Source organism: Accipiter gentilis, chromosome 21 (genome assembly GCF_929443795.1).
Source record: "Accipiter gentilis chromosome 21, bAccGen1.1, whole genome shotgun sequence".
Taxonomy (NCBI): domain Eukaryota; kingdom Metazoa; phylum Chordata; class Aves; order Accipitriformes; family Accipitridae; genus Astur; species Astur gentilis.
Genome location: NC_064900.1, coordinates 12719075 through 12741818, shown reverse-complemented (window position 1 = coordinate 12741818; position 22744 = coordinate 12719075). Strand labels below are relative to the sequence as shown.

The window sequence follows — 22744 nt, the reverse complement described above, 5'->3', positions numbered from 1 at the left end:
GGAAGAGAAATACTTTACTTTGTAAAGTTTTCACTTGGTAATGGAAAAATGGTCCTTTTTAAAAAAATAAAGGAATTCCTTTTTTATAGAATTTATGCACGATCTCTTATTTTGCCAAGAAAGCGGGTAAAGAACGTGGTAGTTCACATACAATGGTAATGTAAGGTAGTAGAAATGGATGGTGACAGGAAAAATTAAAGACTCTACATTCTGTTGTTGTAGCTTAAGGTAATATCAAACTATTATGTTGAAGCAGTTTGTTGATTTATCTGTACAATCACTGAAGTCTATTTCAGGACTGGTTATACAGAACCCCTGTTTCCTGTCAACTGTGTGACTTTCTCTTCATTGTGACAGAAATTCCCCAATTATGCCTTCTGTTCCAAGTGGACACCAAGTGAAATAATTGTCATGCATTTTGACACTGCAGTAAACAATTTGTTGGTATAGCATCTTGCAGCTGCCTAATACTTCAGGTCTTTTCAGGAAGGGCTTCTGCACTGTGGAAGAATCAGGTCTTTCCAGACTATCTGCAAAAAGGTCACAGTTTGATCTCTGTCTCCCTTAGGGATGTCATAAAAATTGAGCAAATAATATCAGCCCATCAGAATTATCAACTGTAGGTTTGATTGTTTACACATTCCTTTTCCTGAAGTCTTATCTGACTTGACATCTTATGATGGATCAGTGATAAATTTGTGCAACTTCTTGACTCATGAATTTATTAATCATTACTTTCTCATTTTCAGTCATTTTTCATTTTCAGGTCACTGCACGTTAAGATCAAGTTGCTTTTTGTTGCCCTTATATCAAATGGAAAAGCAGAATAGAAATAAACATAACAGTTTTGTAAAGTTTTCTTGTGTGGACAATTCCTCTTTGAAACAGCATATGTATACTTGCAAAATCAATGTAGCAGTAAGTATTTGTGTGGAAGCTGATGCAGAATCAAGTGAAGTATGTATTTAAAAAGTTTAGTAATTAAGCCATGCTAAATTCTTACGATGACATTTTACTTTCCTAATGGAAAATATCCATATCCAAGATGCAGTAGGATGAAGTATACATAACTGCTTTTAGGGCACATTTACACTGATAATTAGGTTTGACATTTGTCATTTACATAGGCTGGACAGCAGAGACTGGAGGATAGGCAATCTGTAGCAGTTCTGCTTAAGTCAGGTAAGGATTATTTTTTTTTTTTTTTTTTTTTTCCCTCATCCCACCACTTTTCTCTTTCTCTACAAGTGGTTTGGAATTTGTGGGTCTTCTGGTGGTAGAGGCCACTTCTTTTATATTCAAAAGCAGATAGCATATCTAACAAGTGAAAACACAAGGAGCAGGCTCTGAGATAGGATACAGAGAGCTACCACAACTGTCACCCAGGCTTGACAGAGGGCAGCCTCAAGACTGGTGTTGCCCTTGAAGCTAAATGCCTATGTATTAGGTATACTTAATGCAGTTCTAGTCTGTAAAATAGGAAATTAAGTAAAAAATAGAAATTGTAATTGCTGAATAGCTATTTCAGTCCGAGTTTAGCTTTTGAGTGTCCCAATTCCATGCTCACTTTAGGTTTCAGAAGCCAGAAACTTCTGAAGATTTAGTCTTGCAAAATAACATCTATTTTGCTAGATCTTTGCTAGACCTAGAGGAGGACATGAGGAAGATCACTGGTTTCAGTTGGTATGCAAAGCCTGTGTTCAGCTGAGCCGAACAACCACAAGCAGTGTAAAATTATTCATGTTTTAGGTGTATCTAAGTACTTAGCTCTCTTTATGTGTCTTCTCCTGTCTAGTAGTGCACAGGAAGGGGAAGTAAATGCGGAGGATTACTTAAGTGCAGTGAAATGACCAGTACTCTCATATGATATGTGCTCCATGAATACACTAAAATAAGAGTACACATTCGTTAGGAAGTTTCTACTGTCTTTCAGTGGATACTTCTACTTTTTCCTCCTATCTGATCCTTTTGTTCAGTGAGAACTACTGTGTCTCTGAGGAAAATAAGGAAATCTTGCATTTGCTTCTAACATAGAGCAGCTTACATCAATGCAGTGGAGAGTGGGTATCACTCGGCAGTTCTGTTAAAAGCTGGAAGAAAAATAATTAGGAGCTTTAGAGGTTCTTAGGGGGGGTTGTATACTGCTTTGCCTCAAGTGTTTTTTTAATCTGTTCTTTGGTGTACAGAATAGCTCCCAAATTCAGTATTAGATTTCACTGCAGTAAATGAGACCTCCTTACCTCAATTCTTTTGTAATTAGTTTTAAAATGCTTCTTCCCTCCCCTCATTTCTGAAGCCTGTCATTACCATAAGACAAATCCAATAACTAGAATACCAATGCTTACAGTTAGTGAAGTGTTTTACATACAGCAAAACCCTGGGCAGATTCTTAAGCCACTCTATATGGAATGAACTGACACCCCTTGTGAGATCATCCAGGCCCATGCCCAGTCTGCGCTTTAGAACCTGGTTCAAGATGTGTTCTTTGATTTAACAAAGCTTAGCTCATCTCATTAAACTGAAATTGCTCAGGAAAAAGCAGGGAGATGCAGAGAATCTCATACAGAGAAAAAGGAAAGGACTTGCATAGTAATGAAGTAGCTGATGGAGTTGCAGTAGTAAGGCATGAGAACAGGCTGCAGGAGCCACCCATAGCTCGTGCGGCAGCACATACTACCACAACCTGCGTGATCACTAGTGACGGGCAAGGAGCTAAATTATTGCTGTTCCATTAAGATACTAAAGCTTCTTCATGTAGTGTTATGAAGGTAATTTTCCATAGGCTTACTGGAGCCCACTATCTAAATGCTGTGTTTCTCTATGTGGTTACAGGCCAATGCCTAACCATCTGCTAACAGGGAAAATGCAACTCCAAAACACAACCTTGGTCTTGTCAGAAGAAAAACTGAGATGGAACAGAAGGAACTTTGCATAGATTTTCTCCCCCTCCCCCTTGCATTCAGTAAAGAATCAGCAGGCATGACAAGGTGGACTGAATCAGTTGAAGGCAATTTCTACTGATAGCAATCCTCAGGTCCAAATTTTACTCCATATTTTTGGAGCCTCTTCCTGAAAATAGTATCCAACACACAGAGAACTGAGCTAATTGTTGCATTTGAATTGCATTGAATTCTCTTAGTTCTTTAACTACTTGGTGTCTGTTAGGATTCAGCTGAGGTCTGATTTGCCTATAGCAAAGATGTTACTGAGTTACTGCAGACAGTGGAAATCAGTGCCATCTAGTGACATCTCTTTCTGCCATCTTCAAATGGTATCTCATCTTGGATTAAATGCATATGCTCCTCCCTCTCCTAGTTATATGGTTTTAGATTAGGACTCTCATTCCTTCCCTTAGTAAACAGATATTTTATATTTACTTAGTATTTACTCTCCCTTGAAACATGCTTTTAAAGGAAAACTGGAATAGTTCAGTGTCTCAAATTCAGGGACTGATTTTCTCAAAAAATTAGAATATAAGGTACTATTTGGAGATCTAAAAGATCTCATTTAAGATCTCTTAATAATACCACAAAAATAAAAAATCTCCCAGGAATGTCTCAAGGAGGTAATAAGTTCTTAACAAGAAAACATGAAAAATTCAGATTCTTTGCCATCTTCAGGCAGATTCTCAAAAAAAAATCCCACCCCAAAAAATCCCACAACAACATTACTCCTAAGCAGAAAGGACATAAAGGAAGTAATGAAGCGTCAGCAGTGATAGTAGAAGTCACATTTGCCAAAGCCTTTCTCAGAAAGATGCTCCAAAATATAGGTGAGCGTCCAAGATATTTACTATTAAAAACCACAAAGTAAAGAATCCTCACAAGCCATATACAGTATGAAGTACAGGGAACCCACGCGCCTTCATGCCACTCTGACCCACCTGACCTCTCCCAAAAGGCTAATGTACAACTGTACCCGTCTTACAGTTCAGAATACTTCCACAAAGTTCCCAACAAGGAATCATCCACCCACAAAGCCAATCTCAAAACACCATAGAGAACAGACAAAACCCTGTATTATTAAAAAGCTTCAGTCAGTAGCAAAGGACTCAGCCCAAAACAGTTCTTCTAATAAGAATACAGAGATTAAGCACCAACTACTAATATTACATTCCTAGCATAAACTTTGGATAACTCAACATCGACGCAAGCAGAAGTTATACAGCTGGGAAATGCATCCCTTAATGACCAATTTTACTATCTAAGCTAGCTGTGGATTCAGCCACTAGATGTCTTCCCCACACAGAAATGCAATCCGCGGTACTAGTATGTAGTCTCAGGTGGAAGCATGCTGCGTGTGCAGTTATACTCAAGGAGTTTTCTTTCATAAATATTTTCCATTTAGGCTGGATTGTAATTTTTGTAAGGCTATTTCGGTTTCTCACAAACATCATCATGATTCTCCTGATCATCATGTACTTAGCCAGACACTTCCAACCATGAAATTTTGGAAAGCTGTTCAATTATTTTCTCCAAAACATTACTTTGAAAAAATCCTGATGGATTTTGTTAGAGAATAATATGCATCTATTTTTGTCTAGAAAGCTTGAAATATTTAGAATAGAATAGTTCAGCTGGAAGGTACCTACAACAATCATCTAGTCCAACTGGCAGACCACAAGTTAGAGCATGTTATTAAGGGCATTGTCCAAATGCCTCTTCAACACTGACAGGCTTGGGGCATCGACCCCTTCTCTAGGAAGCTTGTTCCAGTGTTTGACTACTGTCTTGGTAAAGAAATGTTTCCTAATTTCAAGCCTAAACCTCCCCATTTTAATGTAGGATTTCATAACTGCATTAATTTCTTCCCTGGTTTCTATTTGTGGTTTTTGTGCTTGCATTATAAGCAAAAGTGATAATTGCTATATACAAAAATCCCTCTTCAAACTTAGTTTGGCTCTAACTTTATGAAGAAACTCTGCATTGGCAGAATTTTTGGGGAAGGTTCAGCTAAATGGTTCAGGGTTTTAGAAATATTTAAGGGAAAAAGGTGTCGAGGACACGCTGAAAAAGAAACCACAAAATCCAAACCCAGATTACTTGGCCTTGTTATGAGGATGCTAAGACTAAATAGTAGAAGCAATCGTCTCTTATAGTGCCTATTGCTGTAAAATAATCTAATGCAAACTGAGACTATTCAGACGTGTTTCTGACATCTACCCGCTTGTGAATAGCAAATTTGTTCAGCTTCTTAATTTGTTAATGTTGAATTAGAGTAATACACAAGAACTGAGCAAGTTTAAGATACTGTTGTGCATCCTTTCTCTCTGCTACATCACTGCTTATAAAATCAAAGCCTCAATTGCAGAAGCATCTTTCAAAAAAAAAAAAAAAAAAGGAGCATCTGCAGCTATGTTTGTTACACTTTAAGGTGAGCCAGAGAAGGGTGAAAGATGTTTCGCCTTGAATCTCAGAGGAGTTCTGAGATGATGTGAAATGATCAAGCAGTTCACATTTCAACCACACAAAAAAAAGACAACCGGGTAACCTGTCAGATTTTTGCAAATACAATGCTTCCCCGCCCCTTTCTGCACTGTCTTGACAGAAGAACTAGAAAAGGGAATTGGCTCAGACCCAGGGTATATACCCAGGGTAAACCTAACAGGCTGTCTGAACTGCGCTTTTTAAACCCGTGGAACCTCTTCTCTCTACCATCCCCAGAGAATGAAGGCTCCTCCACTCATGTTGATAAAAAGGATCTTACTGTACATCCTTCTAGTAATGCTGGCTGAGAGCAACCATCAAGTTTACGGTAAGATGTGGTCTTACAATTTAACCTGTCTGTAGTTATTAAACATTGTGGGAGGAGAACGGAAACCAAAGCAGTGCTTAGTGTACCTTGTATATAATCTGTGTCTTATTTTATTACCATATCAGAGACTTCTAATTCGACTAAAGACGATGATCATAATAACTGAGAAATATTAGGTAATGGTCTAGACCAGAACTCTAGCACTTGGGGACCAAATACGTCCTGCTTTGTGGCCAAAGGCTCTGCCTTCGAGGGGTTTGGCAGCATTCAAGCCTCTGCTTGAAATCCAGGAATCCTACTAGTTCTGAGCTGGATCCAGCAAATTGTCCTTACCAGATAAGTGTACCTTCAATTATTTACCTTAACTCCATCTAATTTTCTTCTCCATTTCAACTTTGAACTCCACAGTTTTTAACTAGAGAGATTCTCCTAATTTAGACTGATGTGAGAACTACAGAGTGCCCAGTATATTCCTAAATTTTTTTACTAGAGATTATTTCATTTCAAGTTCTGCCCTGCTAATATCATATAGGAGACACAAATCTTAGTATTGAAAGGAAGGCAGTCATACAGAAAGGATATACTCTACTGTAATGGATGCGCTCAGTTGCTGTCGACACATTTCCGACATCAACTGATAAATTGATCAAAATAACATTTGTTACAAGGCACTGCTAAAATTACACAAACAAATTGAATTGGCTGTGTGAAGCTTAGTTGACATGCATGACTAACTCTGCAAATATATAGCATCTTTTGACGCTCCTTGTTTTTATGAATAAAGCACATTATTAATACCAATAGGAAAGGTTAAACAAGCATTCAGAGCATCTGCCTGGGAAGGGAAACCCAAACATTTAGCTTAAAAACATGAATTACCAGGTCAGTTAGATGCAGCTGTTTCTTAATCAGGGTGTGATCTCAGCTCGGGGCAGCTACTGAACTGCTTTACGTTTAATTTTCAAATGAATAAACTAACATGCTTCTGAAGGGGGTGTATCTAGAGCTGATAACCTCCTTTGTACCCTAAATGGAAGTATCTTCTTTTCTTGTAAGAGTTAGCTATTGTTTCTATTCACTTCTTTATGTCTGCCCGTGCTATTAGTCCCTCACACAATCACCTCTCTGCATCTTCCTGTGTAGTTAATACACAGACGTACCCTCCATACTCATCTGCCAGGTTCCTAGATACTGTTTTTAAAACAGAAAGTAATTTCTGTTGTGCTACTAACAGCATGTATCTTGTTTACACAGAATTTATTTTAGTAGGTTTTATTTTTTTGATCTACATCAAAACTACTTGGGTTCCTCCGAGAGCAATGCTATTTCTTTCTATATACCTATATTACTACAAATATCAGAATCACGTTTATAGGAGGATTACAGAGAGAAAACTTTCGCAAGTCGATCTCTACAGAACCATGATGCAAATGTTTTTTTAATGTAATTACATTTTAGCCATAAGTTTTCCAAGCTTGTTTGTTTTTTATTTTGAAGTAAGCTGAAAATCGAAGGCAAATTATTTAAGCTCTGTATGTTGGAAATCTCTCCAAAGTTTCCCTTACTCCTAACAGAAACAAAGTCGACCATTTGGATTTCATATACAAAGACAATAACCAGCAAATCTTTTCTAAATTAGGGAAGGAGAAGTGAGCTTGTTTCTGATAAGTCACAAGCAGGAGGACCTTCTCCCCACCTCACCCCAGTAATTTTAGTCCAGTTAGACGAATTGTGTCTCCTTCGTAACACCAAAGAACGGTTTGTTCCCATCCAGTCTCACAAAGAGTGGTCCTTGCTGCCTGGACAGCATATGCGAAGTGAACAAGGCATTTCGTCCCGATGAAAGTGAAACCCAGCAAACCCGCCCTCGCTCCGAGAAGCCCCAGCCAGAACCTGAGCACGCGGGCAGGTGCCCACGGATGGTGGGCACGGTGCTCGGCTCCGATAACGCCCTGCTGTTAGACCTTCTGTGGGACGGCCTGCACGTGCTAACGTTCGGCTAAACAGAAACGTTCCGTCTTCAACTTTCAGTCATCAAACTATAAAGGCATGTTTTCTGGACTTACACAGCTTTCGTCAAGAAATAGTTAAAAAAATGACGCAACTCTCTGTCAGCTACCTCAGCAAGCAGGTCAGCTTTACAGATATTACCATTGTCAGAAAAAAAAAACAAACAAAAAAACCACAGAAAAACAACGAGAAACCCAGAAAATCCTTCACTGTACACCAAGTAAATAGAAAAAGTACCTTCCTGTATCTCTCAGGTGATGTGGGAAAAATTGAGTGGCAAAGAACAAAAATTAAATTTCTGTTAGCAAAATGACATTTTCGAAAAATCCAAATTGTGATATAAATATGTAAAATAACTAAAATAAAAATTGACATAATTCCTTGAAAAGCCTTCTCTAAAGCTCGGAGAAGTCTGAAAAAGGCCTATCCAGGTATCACTTAATAGGTCTTCTGAAGCACTTCTCTTTCCAAATACACCTTACGTAAATTCAAGAAGGGAGCATATTTTTCCATGAGTCCTCCTCACAGCCCATTTCCTTTTTCACTGTTAAAATTAACAAAGTCATGAAGATCTCAGCGTTAAACGTGAAACTCCAACAACTCAATGCCCTTTCTGGTGTAGCTTTTGTGCTATGGCCCTAGTCAGAAACTTCCCAGAACATTGGACCCGGGTTAAAACTGTTACCAGTGCTTCACTGTGTTCACAGACAGACCCAAACATAGGATTCAAAACTAACCGTAGACATTTATTTTGGGGGAATAATTGACATTTTATACCTCAGCCATTATCTGCCTCAGAGAATGATACATACGACTTGTATTCTATCCCATCCCCTTTTTTTTTTTTTTTTTTTTTTTTTTTTTTTGAAGGGAGGAGAGAGGGAAAAACAAAGTAAAGGTAAATCCCTTTGAAAACAAATGCCTCTAAAATTTCAATTAATAAAGCCCTGGTTTGCTGGAGTTGCTCCAAGTTCTTAGATGACCAGGTGTGAAGGACACCATTTATAATTCCAAGACTGGAAGACTCAGTTTTTAGCTATTATTTTTCTCCTAATGGGTTGAGTTAGGTAAATGGAAAGCCATCTCCATTAAACCTCTTTTGTTTGCTTAATGAGTCATGTCATGACTATGTTTTCTAGAAAATAAGAATAAGAAAAAAAAATAAAATAATTTTTTGTAAAAAAAAGTATCGTCATGGGTATTTCCCTATTGTACAAATTACGGAATACATGGTTTCATTTGAAATCCTTGTCCTGGCTGTACAACGTACAGAAGATTTTCCTTACCTGTGCAGATTAATTCTTGGTGCAATAGAGCCTGGCTTGCCACAGCCTGTTCAGGAACACACTCTCAAGTGATCTAAAAGAAAATGCACGTCTAGTCAATCTGAATCTTACCAAGGGGTGCAGGTTTGAAGCTGATGTATAAAGCTTCTGTATGTTACAGATTCTTCTACCCTCTCGAAAACTGCACATTCAGATTTTCATCATGACCACCCATATATGTGACACTGAAAACTGAAGACTCAGTATAAGACCTTGTAACTGGTTTCAGGTCTCAGCTCATAACAGTGTTAAAGAAAGGGTAGTTAAATTTATCTTGGGAAGCACTTGCACATACAGAATATAATTGACAGACAGTGTCTCTACCGTTGACTCTGGGCCCCTCGCTACGGGAAAGACATGGAGGTTCTGGAGCGTGTCCAGAGAAGGGCAACCAAGTTGGTGAGGGGCCTGGAGCACAAGTCTTATGAGGAGCGGCTGAGGGAACTGTGCCTGTTTAGTCTAGAGAAGAGGAGGCTGAGGGGAGACCTTGTCGCTCTCTACAACCACCTGAAGGGGGTTGTAGTGAGGTGGGTGCTGGTCTCTTCTGTCAGGTGGCTGGAGATAGGATGAGACGAAATGGCCTCAAGTTGCAGCAGGGGAGATTTAGGCTGGATATTAGGAAAAAATTTCTTTACTGAAAGGGTTGTCCAGCACTGGAACAGGCTGCCCAGGGACGTGGCAGAGTCACCATCCCTGGAGGTCTTTAAGAGGACGCGTAGATGTGGTGCTCAGAGACATGGTTTAGTGAGCGTGGTTGATGGTTGGACTCGATCTTAAAGGTCCTTTCCAACCTAAATGATTCTATAAGCCACAGGAGGCAGCAGATAGAAAGAAGATACACTGTCACAGGAAAAGTACACCAAGCTACGTTTGTGCTCGTTCGTTAACTGAAGTTTGTGTTTGTCTTTGTAATGACAACCAATGAAAAGACAAGGTTCTCTCTCATTATCAGGTGTGTTGATCTTTTTTTCCCTGTTAAAAAAAAAAAAAAAAATCCCTCCTTCTCTAGGATGTTATGGTTTATATTGTTATTTAATCCCAAATCTCCACTGACCCCTATTCTTGCCAAATGGCCCTTACAGGAAATCTGTGAAAGATATTCTAAAAGATTGCCTTAAATATTTTATTCTATATAAAAAAGTTCCCAAATATTTTTGTTTTTAAAAGGATTTTCTCCACTGCTTTTTATCTACTTAAAGTTTCTTGCCAGGTGAGGTGCCAGAGAATAAAAGGCCAGATTATAGGAAAAGGCTTTCTCTAGCCCAGATTTTTAGTTATTGAAGTTCAAAATAATTCAAACTAAGAATTTCCCAAAGCCTGAGAAAAATGTTTAACTCTTATTCACTCATCTCTTCTGTTCTAGAAAGTCCCCAAATAGACAATTAATAACATTTACCAAGGACTGGGTTTCTTCCTAGCAAAAATTTGAAAAAACTAAAGCTCGAGTCAGTCAGCCATCAGTCATTAACAAGTCACAGAAACATACAAAAGCAATTGTGATTATTTTTCATGCTCCAAGCATTGTCTTGTAGCTATTAAAAAAAATAATAATAATTAAAAGGCAGCCCAAAGTCCAATTGTTTTAAGCCTCGGAAAGGAGGGCCCTTTTGCAGGCTCTGAAGATGGTCTACAAATTCTCATACACACTGAAAAGCAAGCAGTAGCTCGTATAGCTCCTGGTTAGGAAGTTCAAAAGATTGGTCTATTTGACTGACAGGAGAAAAAAAAAATTAAAAAAAATTACTGAATAAAATAGCAATGTTTACCTAGTACCCACAGGCTTCTTCCAAGGGATCCACAAATGAGAACTAAGAAAATTAAATCATTTTTCAGTAAGCTAAACTTCTACTATCAAGTCCATAGCTACACTGGAAGAAAGAAAAAAAAAAAAAAAAAAAAAAAAAAAGGCTTTACAAACTAGAGGAAACTGAAGACCAGTAGCCTCAACCCCCACTTATTTGAAGAGAAAAGAACAAGAGGATTTACATGCTGGGGTTAATTGACAGCAGGCTGTCAATCACTTACACTTGCATCAGCAGCCAGGAACGGAGGCCAAGCACCAGCAGGTGTGTGTGGACCCGCACCACGCAAACCTCCACCCAAAAGTGCCTCTGAGGGGCCGTGGGACAGGAGGGGCTCCTCCGCTCGGAAATCGCGGGCAGGCGGCGACGCTGCCGCGCTGGGCGGCAAGCGCAGGACAAGTTTTCCCACGTGGAGTTCCCAAAGCTCGGTGGTACATTCCATAGGTAACCTTTTGGAGAAAGCAAGGGTGTTGGAATCAGGCCTGCTCAATGGCAGGGAATTTTGCTCTGGAAACATAATTTAACCAGACCTGATTATATTGGAATTATACTAGTAAGTAAGTGAGTGGCCACCACCAAAAATGAATGGCCACCACCAGAAGTGAATGGTCACCACCAGAAGATGAAGGAGCGAAACTGCGGCACATGTTGCCATAGGTGCTTGGGGGGAAAGGAGAAACACTGTTCAAGCTCACCTGGCTGAGAGGTGTACTAGCACATTTTATTTGAACTCTCTTAAAAATATACTATATGACCAAAAGTAAAACAAGTCATATGAATGTCAGAGGAACTTTTCTTTTTAAAACAAACTGTAACCGAGTAAATCCTTTGTTGGCAGTGGAATAGCTCCTTATGGCTTAATTGGTAGTGGTGCGGGAAGTGGTATGGAGGGAAGTTTCTCGTCGTGGTATCAGTGGATGCATATAGCACTTGAACTGCTTATACCTATAGCTCACCTGCAGAGCAAGGGCTGCGCAAAAGACTACTCTAGAAGTATATCCAGACCGCAGTAAGGCTTCTACTCAGGCAATTTCTGTATTCCCCCTCAGGATGTGGCCAGAGAGTAATTCAAAACTTTCTGTGCACCCAGTATCACCCCTGTTCCCTCTCTCTGGGAGGTTCTGCCACTGAGTGTTACTCTAGGTTTCACTGACCGGTACAAGGCAATCATTTCTTTAGAGCAATATTTAACATTGAGAAGACATTTTCCCTTCCAACTGCTTACACAATTAAAGTTCATCGGAATTCATGAGGGTTGTAATTGTACCCTGTCCCAAGCGAATGCTGCTGGATGAACAAAATTTGCTCAACGCTGATCAGGTCATTCTTCCAAAAGTGACAGTAGGCAGTGATGTATACTTTGTTGTAAAAGCACCAGTTGATTCAAAATCAAGGAAAACATGACATCCCTGCACTGGAAAAAGATAAGAATGAAAGAGGTACAACAATTCCTGCCCCTCTCCCTGGTTAATAATGATGCTGAATGAGAGAGTGTCACTGAAATCTCTTTTAAAGCTTTGAGAGAAGTTGGACTTTTTGGACCTTCTAGAAAAGTTTTGGGGTTTGTTTTGGGGGCTCGGGGGGGTGTTGGTTTTTTGGTGTTTGGTTTTGGGGTTTTTTTTTGTCCCAAAAAAAGAGATTTTGAAAAAGATAAAACTATATGATAAAATAATTAGATGAAAGATATCAGAAAATATCTCTTCTGCAGAGACCTGCACAACTTTCTGGAAATACCTGTTACATAAGACTCTATCAGAAAGAAGACTGCTATCAGGGCATAATCCGAGCTTTATAGATACTTTCTGAAGCATTATCTTCCATGGCAATCGTTGCTGAAATAATTGAAACCTCTACTTTCTAATTTGAGCTTTTAGTTTCCATTTTCAGACTATCGATAACCATGTGCTGCTACTGCAGTATGACCAAAGTAGCTATGACCTTCTTGCCTGAAACCAAATCATGCTTTTAATCAGAGATGGAAGAGTCTAAATGAAAGTGATCCTACTTCACAACAAAAAATATGTCTTTCAGAATGAACCTACTGAAGGGAGCAGAAAAGGGACTAGATGACTGGGCAGGACATGCTGACCTAACACCTAAATACTACCTTGTGAACATGGTCAAGCTCTACCTGTTAGAGCTGCGGCTATCACAATATAATTGCCACATCATATCCATTGCAGTAAAAAAATATATATGATGTATAATATAATAAGTACTACATTTAATTATTTTATTCACATTAAATATCATACAATATGTTACATGTTATAATAAATATATTAAATATATTGCCATTGCTACTGCATCCAGATGGATGGTCCCTGGGAGAATATCTCTTCCTGTACACCGCATCTTTATTTATAACCAGGACCTACTATTGAGGCAATGCTGTGGCAGAGAGTGGATCTTGTGTGTCAGTGGAGACCACGTGAGAAATGCTGTACTGCCTACGCAGACCAGTGCTCTGACTCTGGCAGCAAGAAGAAGTAAGGCTGTTCAGGGAGGGCACGCGAGCACAGCCACTTTCTGTGGTCCCTTCTCCTCCTGTCCCCCCTGCGATGGAACAGCTGCACTGGGGACGTCAGCATGTACATCTTTCCCGTGTCCTTTCAGTATCCGTTACGGGTCTGATGTCCATGAACTTGTCGACGTGACTGCATACGCTGGTAGGTTGGAAGGTAAATTCAGCTATGTTACCCTGACAGATGTCAGCGTAGGCTAGTCCTCAGGGCGCTCAGTGATTCAGTGTCTACAAGCTTCCACAGAAACCAGTTCCAGTATTTCTGTTTTCACAGTTAGGAAGTCTTTCAAACTATGTAATCAACCCTCCTTACGTCACTTGTAGCCCATTATTTCTCCCCATGCCTAACAGAAACATGAAAATCCAGATTATTTCATTCTTCTTTTTTGTCTTTATGTGATTTTGTTATCTGCTTTCCTCTCATTGCTTTTCTTTAAATGAAACAACCCCAAGAATTTCAAGCTTTCCTTTATGGCCTCCTTATCGCGTTCATTGTATTTGCTGGCTTCTTTCCAACTTGGAGAGACTCCAAGCATTGCCCCCTTTCTTTCTTGAAGAACAGTGCAAAAGACATGACAAGACCTGGCCACACTTACCAGTCCTTGGCAGACCACAAAGGTTACCGCATGTCCCCTGGATGTCTTCTTGAACTGAGCCTGCCTTTTTACAAATAATTTATCTAATTTATCTGGTAAATTTAATTTACTGCTGGCAACCTATTGATAGCTTTCTCTTGCCACGACCTAGTGAACTAATGTTTTCTTAGTTTTACCATCAATACACTTACACTTGATATGTTTTCCTAAGTGCATCTCATTCTCTGCCATGACTTCTGCAACGATTGCTCTGTTCTTTTATGCCCCTCCTTAACAACCTGACCTTCTTTATGCTTTTGGAGGCCTCCTTCTTCTCTCAGGGAAAAGCTTGCTCGTGACTTAGCCGAGATAGTAGTTTACTGCACTGCTGTAGCGCAGATGTTTGGTGCTTGTAATCTCATAATTTATTGGATGGACCACCCACTCAGTTTATGTCCTTTTCATTTGTATTCACATCTGATGAGTTCTTATCTCCCATGTCTCCAAACTTACTAAAGCCTTCTTTGCCAAACCCAACTATTTTTATTCTGCTGCTCTCCTTCCTTGTCTTCTTAGGGATATTGAATGAATTAAGGCTTCTAGTTCCCCTTGGGTTTTATCCAGACTTTTTTCATTAGTAAAAAGACATTGTTTGTACCCAGAGCTATTGTCCTCCTGTTCATTTTCTCATCTCCATCCAAATTATCTGAATTTCTTCCACTTGCCCCTTCTGCAAGGACCAAATTTAAAGTCCTTATCCAAGCTGCTTACCTGTGTGCTTTTGCCACCCTACTCACCCCACTTCAAGCCTCATTTAAAGCCGTCCTGACTAAGGGAAAGTTGGTATATAAGGATGATTTCAGATTTGGACCCCTCAAAGCGGAAGCTTCTGAGGATACCAAGTCCTGTGAGCAAATGAGTTTCTCTATCGCACATGGCAGAGGTATCTCAGAGACCACAATTTCTTGCAGTCGCTGCAAATAACAGCCTTACAGTAAATAGCATCTTCCTCATTATCAAGCAAGATCAGGCACATTTGATAGGGCAAAATGAGAACAATATTAGAGATTTAGGTTTAGAGGCAGATGAGAGCCACCTAATTTTTAGACGCCCATTCCCAAAGCCACCTTAAAGAAAGCAAACCGAAAAAATCAACAGCAGCAAAGCGTTAGCTCTGCTGTAAAGAAGGCTATGAACACACGCTCAAAACCCAGTATTACTGAATGCTCTACAATTTATTTATGGTGTGCAGTAGTCTGAGATTTGTAGAGAATAGACTTGCAAACTAGAGGTCATAAATGAAAACTGTTAATCTGGTCATCCCAAGCTCTTGAATATACTATCCAGGCATTCACAAGGATTGCTATGTCACATGCATAAGAAATCCCGGCTGACGGTGGAGGGGAGACGTTTGGTGCTGCCACTATGTGCCCTGGGGCCCAGAGGCTTCATCCCTTGAAACAGCACCGGCTGCTGACGGACAGACCCCTCTGCTCCTCACACCGCTCTTTCCTCCCCTGCGCATTTCTCCTCCCTACAAAACTTGCCTTCAACGTACTTTACCATCTTTTCTACTTCCCTCTATCACCGAGAAGGTACAGATCTATTTAAGATTTCTTTCTCTGGACTTGTGAGCAATCACGCTCTTCAGTGCAGAAGCACTCTACTGTAAGACAGGGCAGGGAAGTAGAGAGCACATACGTATCAGAGGTTTTTGTTACTTCGATGTAGCCAGAGAAATAAAGCACCACGAGAAACATGAATCTTTAATAAAAGGTCAGGACATTCAATACCAAGACCCAGAGTTAAGGTGACTTAACATAGCTTGAACACTGAGTTGTTTAACAAAATGTAACAAAAATAAAAAGAGACAAGGTATATTTGCATTAAATATAATTCTATTCAATATTACAATTATAAAAAAACCTCTACCAAAGAAAAGCCTTTACTTCTGCAAGTTAACAAGAATTGTGAAGCAAACAATAATCTGAAGTAAATTTAAAAGTAACAGAAAAGGTCTGTGAGAAGGACGACACGGGAAAACTTGCTATGTGTATTTTACATATTTTCTTTCCAAATTATTAAATTTCTAACTTGACTGAGATATAGAAAAAAGGGGGGCAAAAATCATATCAGAGGGAGAAAGTGCATTTTAACAATCCTCCTAAAAATGAAAGAACCAATAGTCTTGATGTTATCTGCTGTCACTGTCCCATATAGAGATCAGATCTGCTGCAAGTAGACAAGGGAAGTCTTAAGTAATGAGAGAGAAGAGAAATCGTTACTAGTGTTACGGGGAGTATATAGCAGACCCGCCCCCCCTGCGCCCCTAATTTTTGTTATGGTTTTGTTCTCTTCCAGGATTTGATGCCACCAATTGTGCAGTTGAAATTCAAGTTAAAAGACACTCCCAGTACAAAATTCAAGTCGGGAACTCTTTGACTATAAGCTGCCCAGTTCGTTACTGCAAGGAAAAGCCAGTCATGCAGTGGTGCAAGATGGAGGTGGAGAGGTGTGTGCAGCTGGAGGTGGGCAAAACAGAATGGAAGTCCAACGTGTTTACTCTGGAGGTTCTCTCAATTCATCAGAATGACAGTGGACTTTATCGTTGTCGAGCAACAGCGAACAATTTGTCCAGTGAGAGCCATGGAATACAGGTTATTGTTGAAGGTGAGGCCCCTATATTATGAAAGAGCCCTTTTAAACAAAAGGATGCCACGTACAGAAAAGCTCATGCATGCTGGACAATGGCTTCTCCCGACATGCTTGACTGGTAGCACAGTTATGCTGGTACTTCCCACCTTCTTAATGCCTCTATCCTGCCTCTTGGTAGGATAGAAACAAAAGGAAAGAACAACATAAATAACAGGAGGATCCGGAAGAGAAAAGCAAAGCTGCCAACACCAAACAGCCGTTAGTGGACTATTTGATAATTAAAAAATATCAATTGGAGCAAAAAAAGATGGTGGGAGGACAGCCTGGCTATACATCACGTGGACTAGACAGTATGCAAATGGTTGGGTAATAGCAGTGGATGAGGCCACACGACAGTAAAGAGGACAAAGCAATTCAAGTGCCTTGTTGCGAATGATCTCTCTTGCAACAAACAGAAAGGAAGGATAATTTTGTACCCCAAGAAGTTCAGGAGCAGGAAAGATTACAATAGCTTTAAACGATCTTAAGCGCAAGTGAGGCCTTCACATTGACTTAGGCAGTTGGGATGCCAAGTTTAGCTTACGACGAGCCATGTCTGCGCTCCTCAATGTTGCTCTGCAGCTAGAAAGCGATCTGTGTGGCCTTAGTGTCCCACTGACCCCCGGCAGGCAACTGAGTTGTAACGTTCTGTGGCCAGTTCCTCTCCTGGTAAGTTAATGAACTTTAAAACCTTGTTTATTGCCACACGAAATGCTGCAACAGAGGGAGCAACATCAAAATTTATGGCTGTAATGTGCTAGCAGACACAGTATATGCCCAGCTCATGATGCAAGTTTCCTTTGAAATATGTTCTGATGATCTTTTGTTCGAATGCCAAAGAAGTCTGAAAGATAGAATTACTCTGTCGGCAGTAGGAGACCAGCACATCATTCCCCCTCCCCCCAAAACACCCTACCCTTTGCTTGTTGCATTTTGTTCCTTCTTCTGTCATCAGATTGAAGGGGAACCGTGTGAAGACGTGAGTACGTGGTGCAGAGAACACTACTACTGTGTAAAATGTCAGGTTGCTGTTTCACTTCCCTGTCGTGCTTTTCTCTTTCAGAAAAGTCTGCAAACATTATCACAATTTCACCAGAAAGTAAGTTCTGATTCTTATTTCCTCTTTAAGAGAAAGGAACTAATCTGTATTGCTATGAATTTCTGGTTATAGTGTTTCGTGCAGTCAAGACAAATTTAAACTCATTGCTAAACTACAGTTGCTTTCTTCCCACTCGAACCAAATACAGTCTCTCAAGGGTCACAGTTTTCAAGGCTAGGACTGTCCAGCATTCAGCATAAAAGGGCCAAAGCCAATCAAATTACCTCCTGGTGGTACACTCTACGCTTCCGACATGCTCTTTAATATTCCAGTAATGCCTGGCTTATACTTACGAAGCGTTAGGAATCATGCTATACCATCACTTTAACACAACCTGAAATACGGTTTTTACTCACAGTTGGTTAGTGTTCACAATTAAAATTGCAAAAATATATTGGAAGTTCAGAGCAGTGCTCTAATTCTGACCCTCTCTTTGCTTCTGCCAGCCTTCTGCCATGCATCGTTCATCAAGTACATTTTCCCATGCACTTTTTCTTCCAGTATCTTCACACGTCATAGAATGCCCATGGAGATATGGAGATAGGGTTATCTCATGACATGCTATACCAAGTTACAGAATGTTTAAGTCCATTAAGAAGGCAGTTGCATCAGAAAGACCTAATGCTAAAAAAAAAAAAACCCAAACCAAAACACCACCAAAAAACCAGTCAAACATTTCTCTACGCTAATACATGCTAATGCAATTTTAGATACCACTAGCATCTCAGAAGAATCCCAAGGATCTGGAAACTACAAGATATTGCACATTGTTTACGCTTCAGCATCCGTGGGTCTATGTTGTCCATTCATTGTTGTATGCATGTTTTGGTGTCTAAGGAGGCACCATGGTAAGTAGTTTTACCATCTAACTTTTGCCTAGTATGCATTTGATTCCACTCCTTTTCACAGCTTCACAGAAATTGCATTCAAAGCTCTGTGAAAATCCCCTAATAATTACCCCAAGTGATTGCTGAGTTGTGCCAGTTAGGATACTGAATCTTTAAAAAGTTCATTTGCCCCATGTATTGTTCCCTTCCAGAGACAAAGGGATGGAAGTAAAGTAAGAACAAATAAAAATCTCAGACTTTATAACAGTTGGAAATTTTTCTCCTGTTTTGCAAATAATCAAGTTAGAAACAAATAAGAGTTTTAGCCATGCAAATGCAGTCAAGCCCTATCCAGTTATGTTTTATATTCCTAGTTTTCCCTCTAAATTATTGAATAATTACAATAGCAATCTCTCCTGCTTTACAGGAACACTTACACAGCCGCCATTTCCTAAATCAAGAATGGAACTTGCAGTTACCCATATCTTAATTTAAGTGATCTCGCATTTGCCTATTATAATTGCATGGGGTTTTTTTATATTTAGGAAAATGAAATTATTTTATCTTCCAATACAATTTAACATGTTTGCTCATAGGATGGCTTTAGGATTTTCCTTGCCTTTTCCTCCCCACCCAGTTCACTGGACACAGAGAAAACTGGCCATAAGTACACTAAGAATTTTTCTGCTCCTGTTCAGAAGAGCTCTGCGGAACACAGAAACTTATTCTAGAAATGTATCATTCTGTGTTGGTTAGCTTTTACCAGAATAGCTATTCCCAAATCCAGTTTGGAAATAGATTTTTATTCTTTGAGGTCCACTCAGCAAGGCAAGGATTCCTATAGTAATTAATACTCCCTCCATAAGCAGAAAGGCACCTTCTCAATGCTGATTTATTGAAACTTTTTTTTTTCCCCCTTTCTTTTTCACAGCAAAGCAAAAGAGAGCTCCATTAACCCAACAGAGAAAAGAAAGCCTGGTATGTTTAAATTTTTCATCATCAAAACCTGACCACATCCTGCATAACCACGCACTGAGAACAAATCTCTGTGTAGTACGAAATGTGGCACAGAATCAGAGACAGATTTAGTGACCCTCTTGGTGCCCGAACAGCACGGCTTGCCTGGTGTGAGATATCACCGTGGCTGAGCTGAGGGAAGGAACACAAAGGTACTTCAGGCATCTAAATTCCTGTTAAAACGTATTAATTTGTAAGTACCATTCCAGTAAGAGCTCGTTGATCTGGTTCGGGCTGTCTGCGTAAGAGAAAAAGTGACCCAAAGAGTAAGGAAAATAATTTAAAAGAAAGGCTTTCATATGTGGTTAGCATGAATTCACACGGGTCTTGCAATCAGTTTCAGAGAAATTAGATGGGCAGAAGGCAGCACACAAAAGACGTGACTAGAGCTGACAGCTATCAGTCACAGGGGTAGTGTTGGCAGGAATCAAAGGGCACCAAACAGGTTGCAGAGCACCCAAGAGGCAAGCTGGAGGCAAGAAAATTAAAAGCAGTACATTCTAAGTTCCTAGAAAAATGAATGTCAAAAGAGGGCTTCAATAGAGAGAGATGAATTTATAGACGAACTTACAGATTTTAGAGAAGGAGAAAGATTTATTTGGAAAATAATAAGACAAAGAGGATAACAAGCAAGAGATCAGGAAATGGGAAAATGGGGGCAATGAGGAAAAGGCGATCTGGGGTTTGGAGGTGAAAAATGAGAAAGATTTCATAAACTGAGAAGGGAAAACCTTGAATGAGTGGCATAGGAGAGCTCTCACAAAATGATGAATCAGTTTTGTGTTAAGCTGGCATCTTGTAAGAGAAGATGTGAGAGTTTGGGAAGGGAAATGGGGAAAGGCATGAGATACAAGAATGGTTTCTAACTTTATTTCAAAGATCAATATAAAATCCAGTGACCAGGTGAATCCAATTCATCTGTACTCAAAAGCAGTTTTAAGAGGATAAAACAGCTTCGACAAAATCTTACACGCCTCTTATTTAGCAGGAGCACTGGCAACAGCCAGATACGCACAGAGCTGTACCCTGTTCTGTTCTCTGCAGGTCAGAAGTCCAGCAGCTGCTGGGACAACTGAAGCTTCGGAAGAAAGCTGCTCACCTTACTATTGCTCCGTGGCGAGCCCAATGCAGGCCTTGCACGGCAACACAGTTTATGACAACGATGTCCCTCCCTGGAACGCTCAGAGGACAGCACCTAACGCACCTCGCCATGATCCTGTTACTCCTTCCATCCCAGTTTTACTTGAAAGCCCAGATGTCCTCACGTATGCTGCACTAAATCATTCTGCTTCTGCAGAAAGATGCCAGAGAAAGGCACTAACTGTAGAAAACAAATTTACAGAATATGCCTCCATTAATGTAAATAAATAAACATGGCAAGGACTTCTCCAGACAGCCATTTTGCATGCAGTCCCAGTTCTAGCTTCCCTCTGGGATGTTGTTCCTTTTTCTTTCAGGAAACCCTCCCTTTTGTTAAGAAGAAACTATGGATGCTCCCCTGTAATGCCAGAATTCAAAACACAGCCCGTATCAATGGACGGGTATGTGCACTGGGTGTTTGTCTCTTAAATGGGGGAATAAAACCAAACAATCAGCTCTCTTATTTTTCCTTTTCCCAGGATTCTGCTTCTAGCCTGACTTTGATTTAATTACAGTTTGAATCTAAACAAAGAGGAGAAGAGGAAGGTTTTCCTAGGATAGAAACATGTAAAATGAATCTGTTTGTTAGGAAGATAATACCGAGTCAGGTTAATTTCTCCCAGGTAAAAGCTAAGAATGTTTGTGGGAGAAGTTTTCCCTGAGTTTCTAAGAATATCCTTCCAAGGATTCAGTTTTTCATTCCAGTTCACTCTATCTCCTTGCAAAGTTCTTTGAGCACCATTAATGTCTAAAGCTATTATTAACCAAAATCAAGTGAATACTTGTGTGCGTGTGTTTGGTTTTTGTGGAAGACAGAAGGAGAGGGCTGTTTTCCTTTTACAAAGAATTCTCACAAATAATGTGTGAGAAAATATTGAAATACAGCACACACTGTTTTTCTTTTGGTGGGATGATTGGTTAGCCAAGTTACTGCATATTGCTTTTGTCCATGATTAATCAATGGAAATAACAAATGATCAACAGTGACCAACCCAATCAAAATCAAAAATTTTTGTTCACAAATAACTGCGTATAAGTCTGTCATGCTAAGTTTTCCTCCCAACGCTGGCACAAAAAAGTGATTATGCTTCATGCTCAGGTTTGCGGGAAAGAAGATAAAAAGGAGGTAAAGACCAAGGTGCCTTTTGAAGTTTGAAAAGAACACTCATGCCCTTCTTCTGCACCACTTATTCAGCTCTAGCTTGGATACCAAGCATCTGCTCTTGCAAAATAATGCTCTTAAAAATTACTCATAGCAATATTTGCCCCAGAGGTTTAGAGCAGCAAGCAGAGAGTCTTTAACTTGGTTAAAAATTTGCACCCGGTTGAAAAGGAAGGATGTGCTAGGTCTCGGGCTGCATGTAACACACCGGATGATTTGCGCTCAAGTTAATGGAAGAAAGTAAGGCTTTTCTATCTTTGTATTTCATCTTGGCATCATTCCAGCTAACACCAGAGCTGTTAAGCATGTACATAGTCTCCCCACTATTTTGGTAAGCTAGATGGTTTATAATGCTTATGGTGCACTTGTGCTCCACACCCCCCCCCCCCCCCCCCCCCACCTTTGAAGTCAGTCACAGTATCTGTGTGGATAAAAACCCATGGTCATTGTTTCTGCACTAAGTTGTTAGTTCAGGCCATTAGATATGTTGATATTTTGGGTTATTTTTTTAAATATATAAATTATCATTAATTATCCAGTAAATCATTGATAATCCTCATTAAAAAAAAAGTAGTAGAAAACCATCTTCTAGAAAAATTTAGTTTGCTCTTTTTGTTTCAGTGGGCCAGTCTTTGTATGGCTAGAGACTAATTATTTTAGGTGAAGGAGTGGGAAACTTGGACCAAGTTAGGTATGAATAGGCCCAGAAATAGGCCGTTAATTGCATGTATTGCTCAACTGATAAAGGTACAATTATCTCCATAGACCTCAAGTAGCTTTCAGAATAAGAAAATAAAGTTTCTCTGAAATAGATT

At 39.8% G+C, this 22744-nt stretch overlaps 1 protein-coding gene across 1 annotated transcript; it reads left to right on the top strand.

Annotated features, from left to right (window-relative positions):
* The first annotated feature begins 1102 nt into the window (after window positions 1–1102).
* On the top strand, window positions 1103–21014 carry BTLA (B and T lymphocyte associated). Its single transcript, XM_049824289.1, has 7 exons — window positions 1103–1182; window positions 5664–5754; window positions 16352–16660; window positions 17748–17783; window positions 18494–18631; window positions 19542–19588; window positions 20672–21014. The coding sequence occupies exons 2-7, from the start codon at window positions 5667–5669 to the stop codon at window positions 20996–20998; spliced, it is 945 nt and encodes a 314-aa protein (XP_049680246.1). The 5' UTR covers window positions 1103–1182; window positions 5664–5666; the 3' UTR covers window positions 20999–21014.
* Window positions 21015–22744: the final 1730 nt, after the last annotated feature.

Excerpts from the sequence above, each read along its gene's own strand:
- BTLA (XM_049824289.1), top strand. The coding sequence starts at position 5,667 with ATGAAGGCTCCTCCACTCATGTTGATAAAAAGGATCTTACTGTACATC. Across the intron at positions 16,661-17,747 it reads AATACAGGTTATTGTTGAAG|AAAAGTCTGCAAACATTATC; the intron begins GTGAGGCCCCTA and ends TTTCTCTTTCAG. Across the intron at positions 18,632-19,541 it reads GTGTCTAAGGAGGCACCATG|CAAAGCAAAAGAGAGCTCCA; the intron begins GTAAGTAGTTTT and ends TCTTTTTCACAG.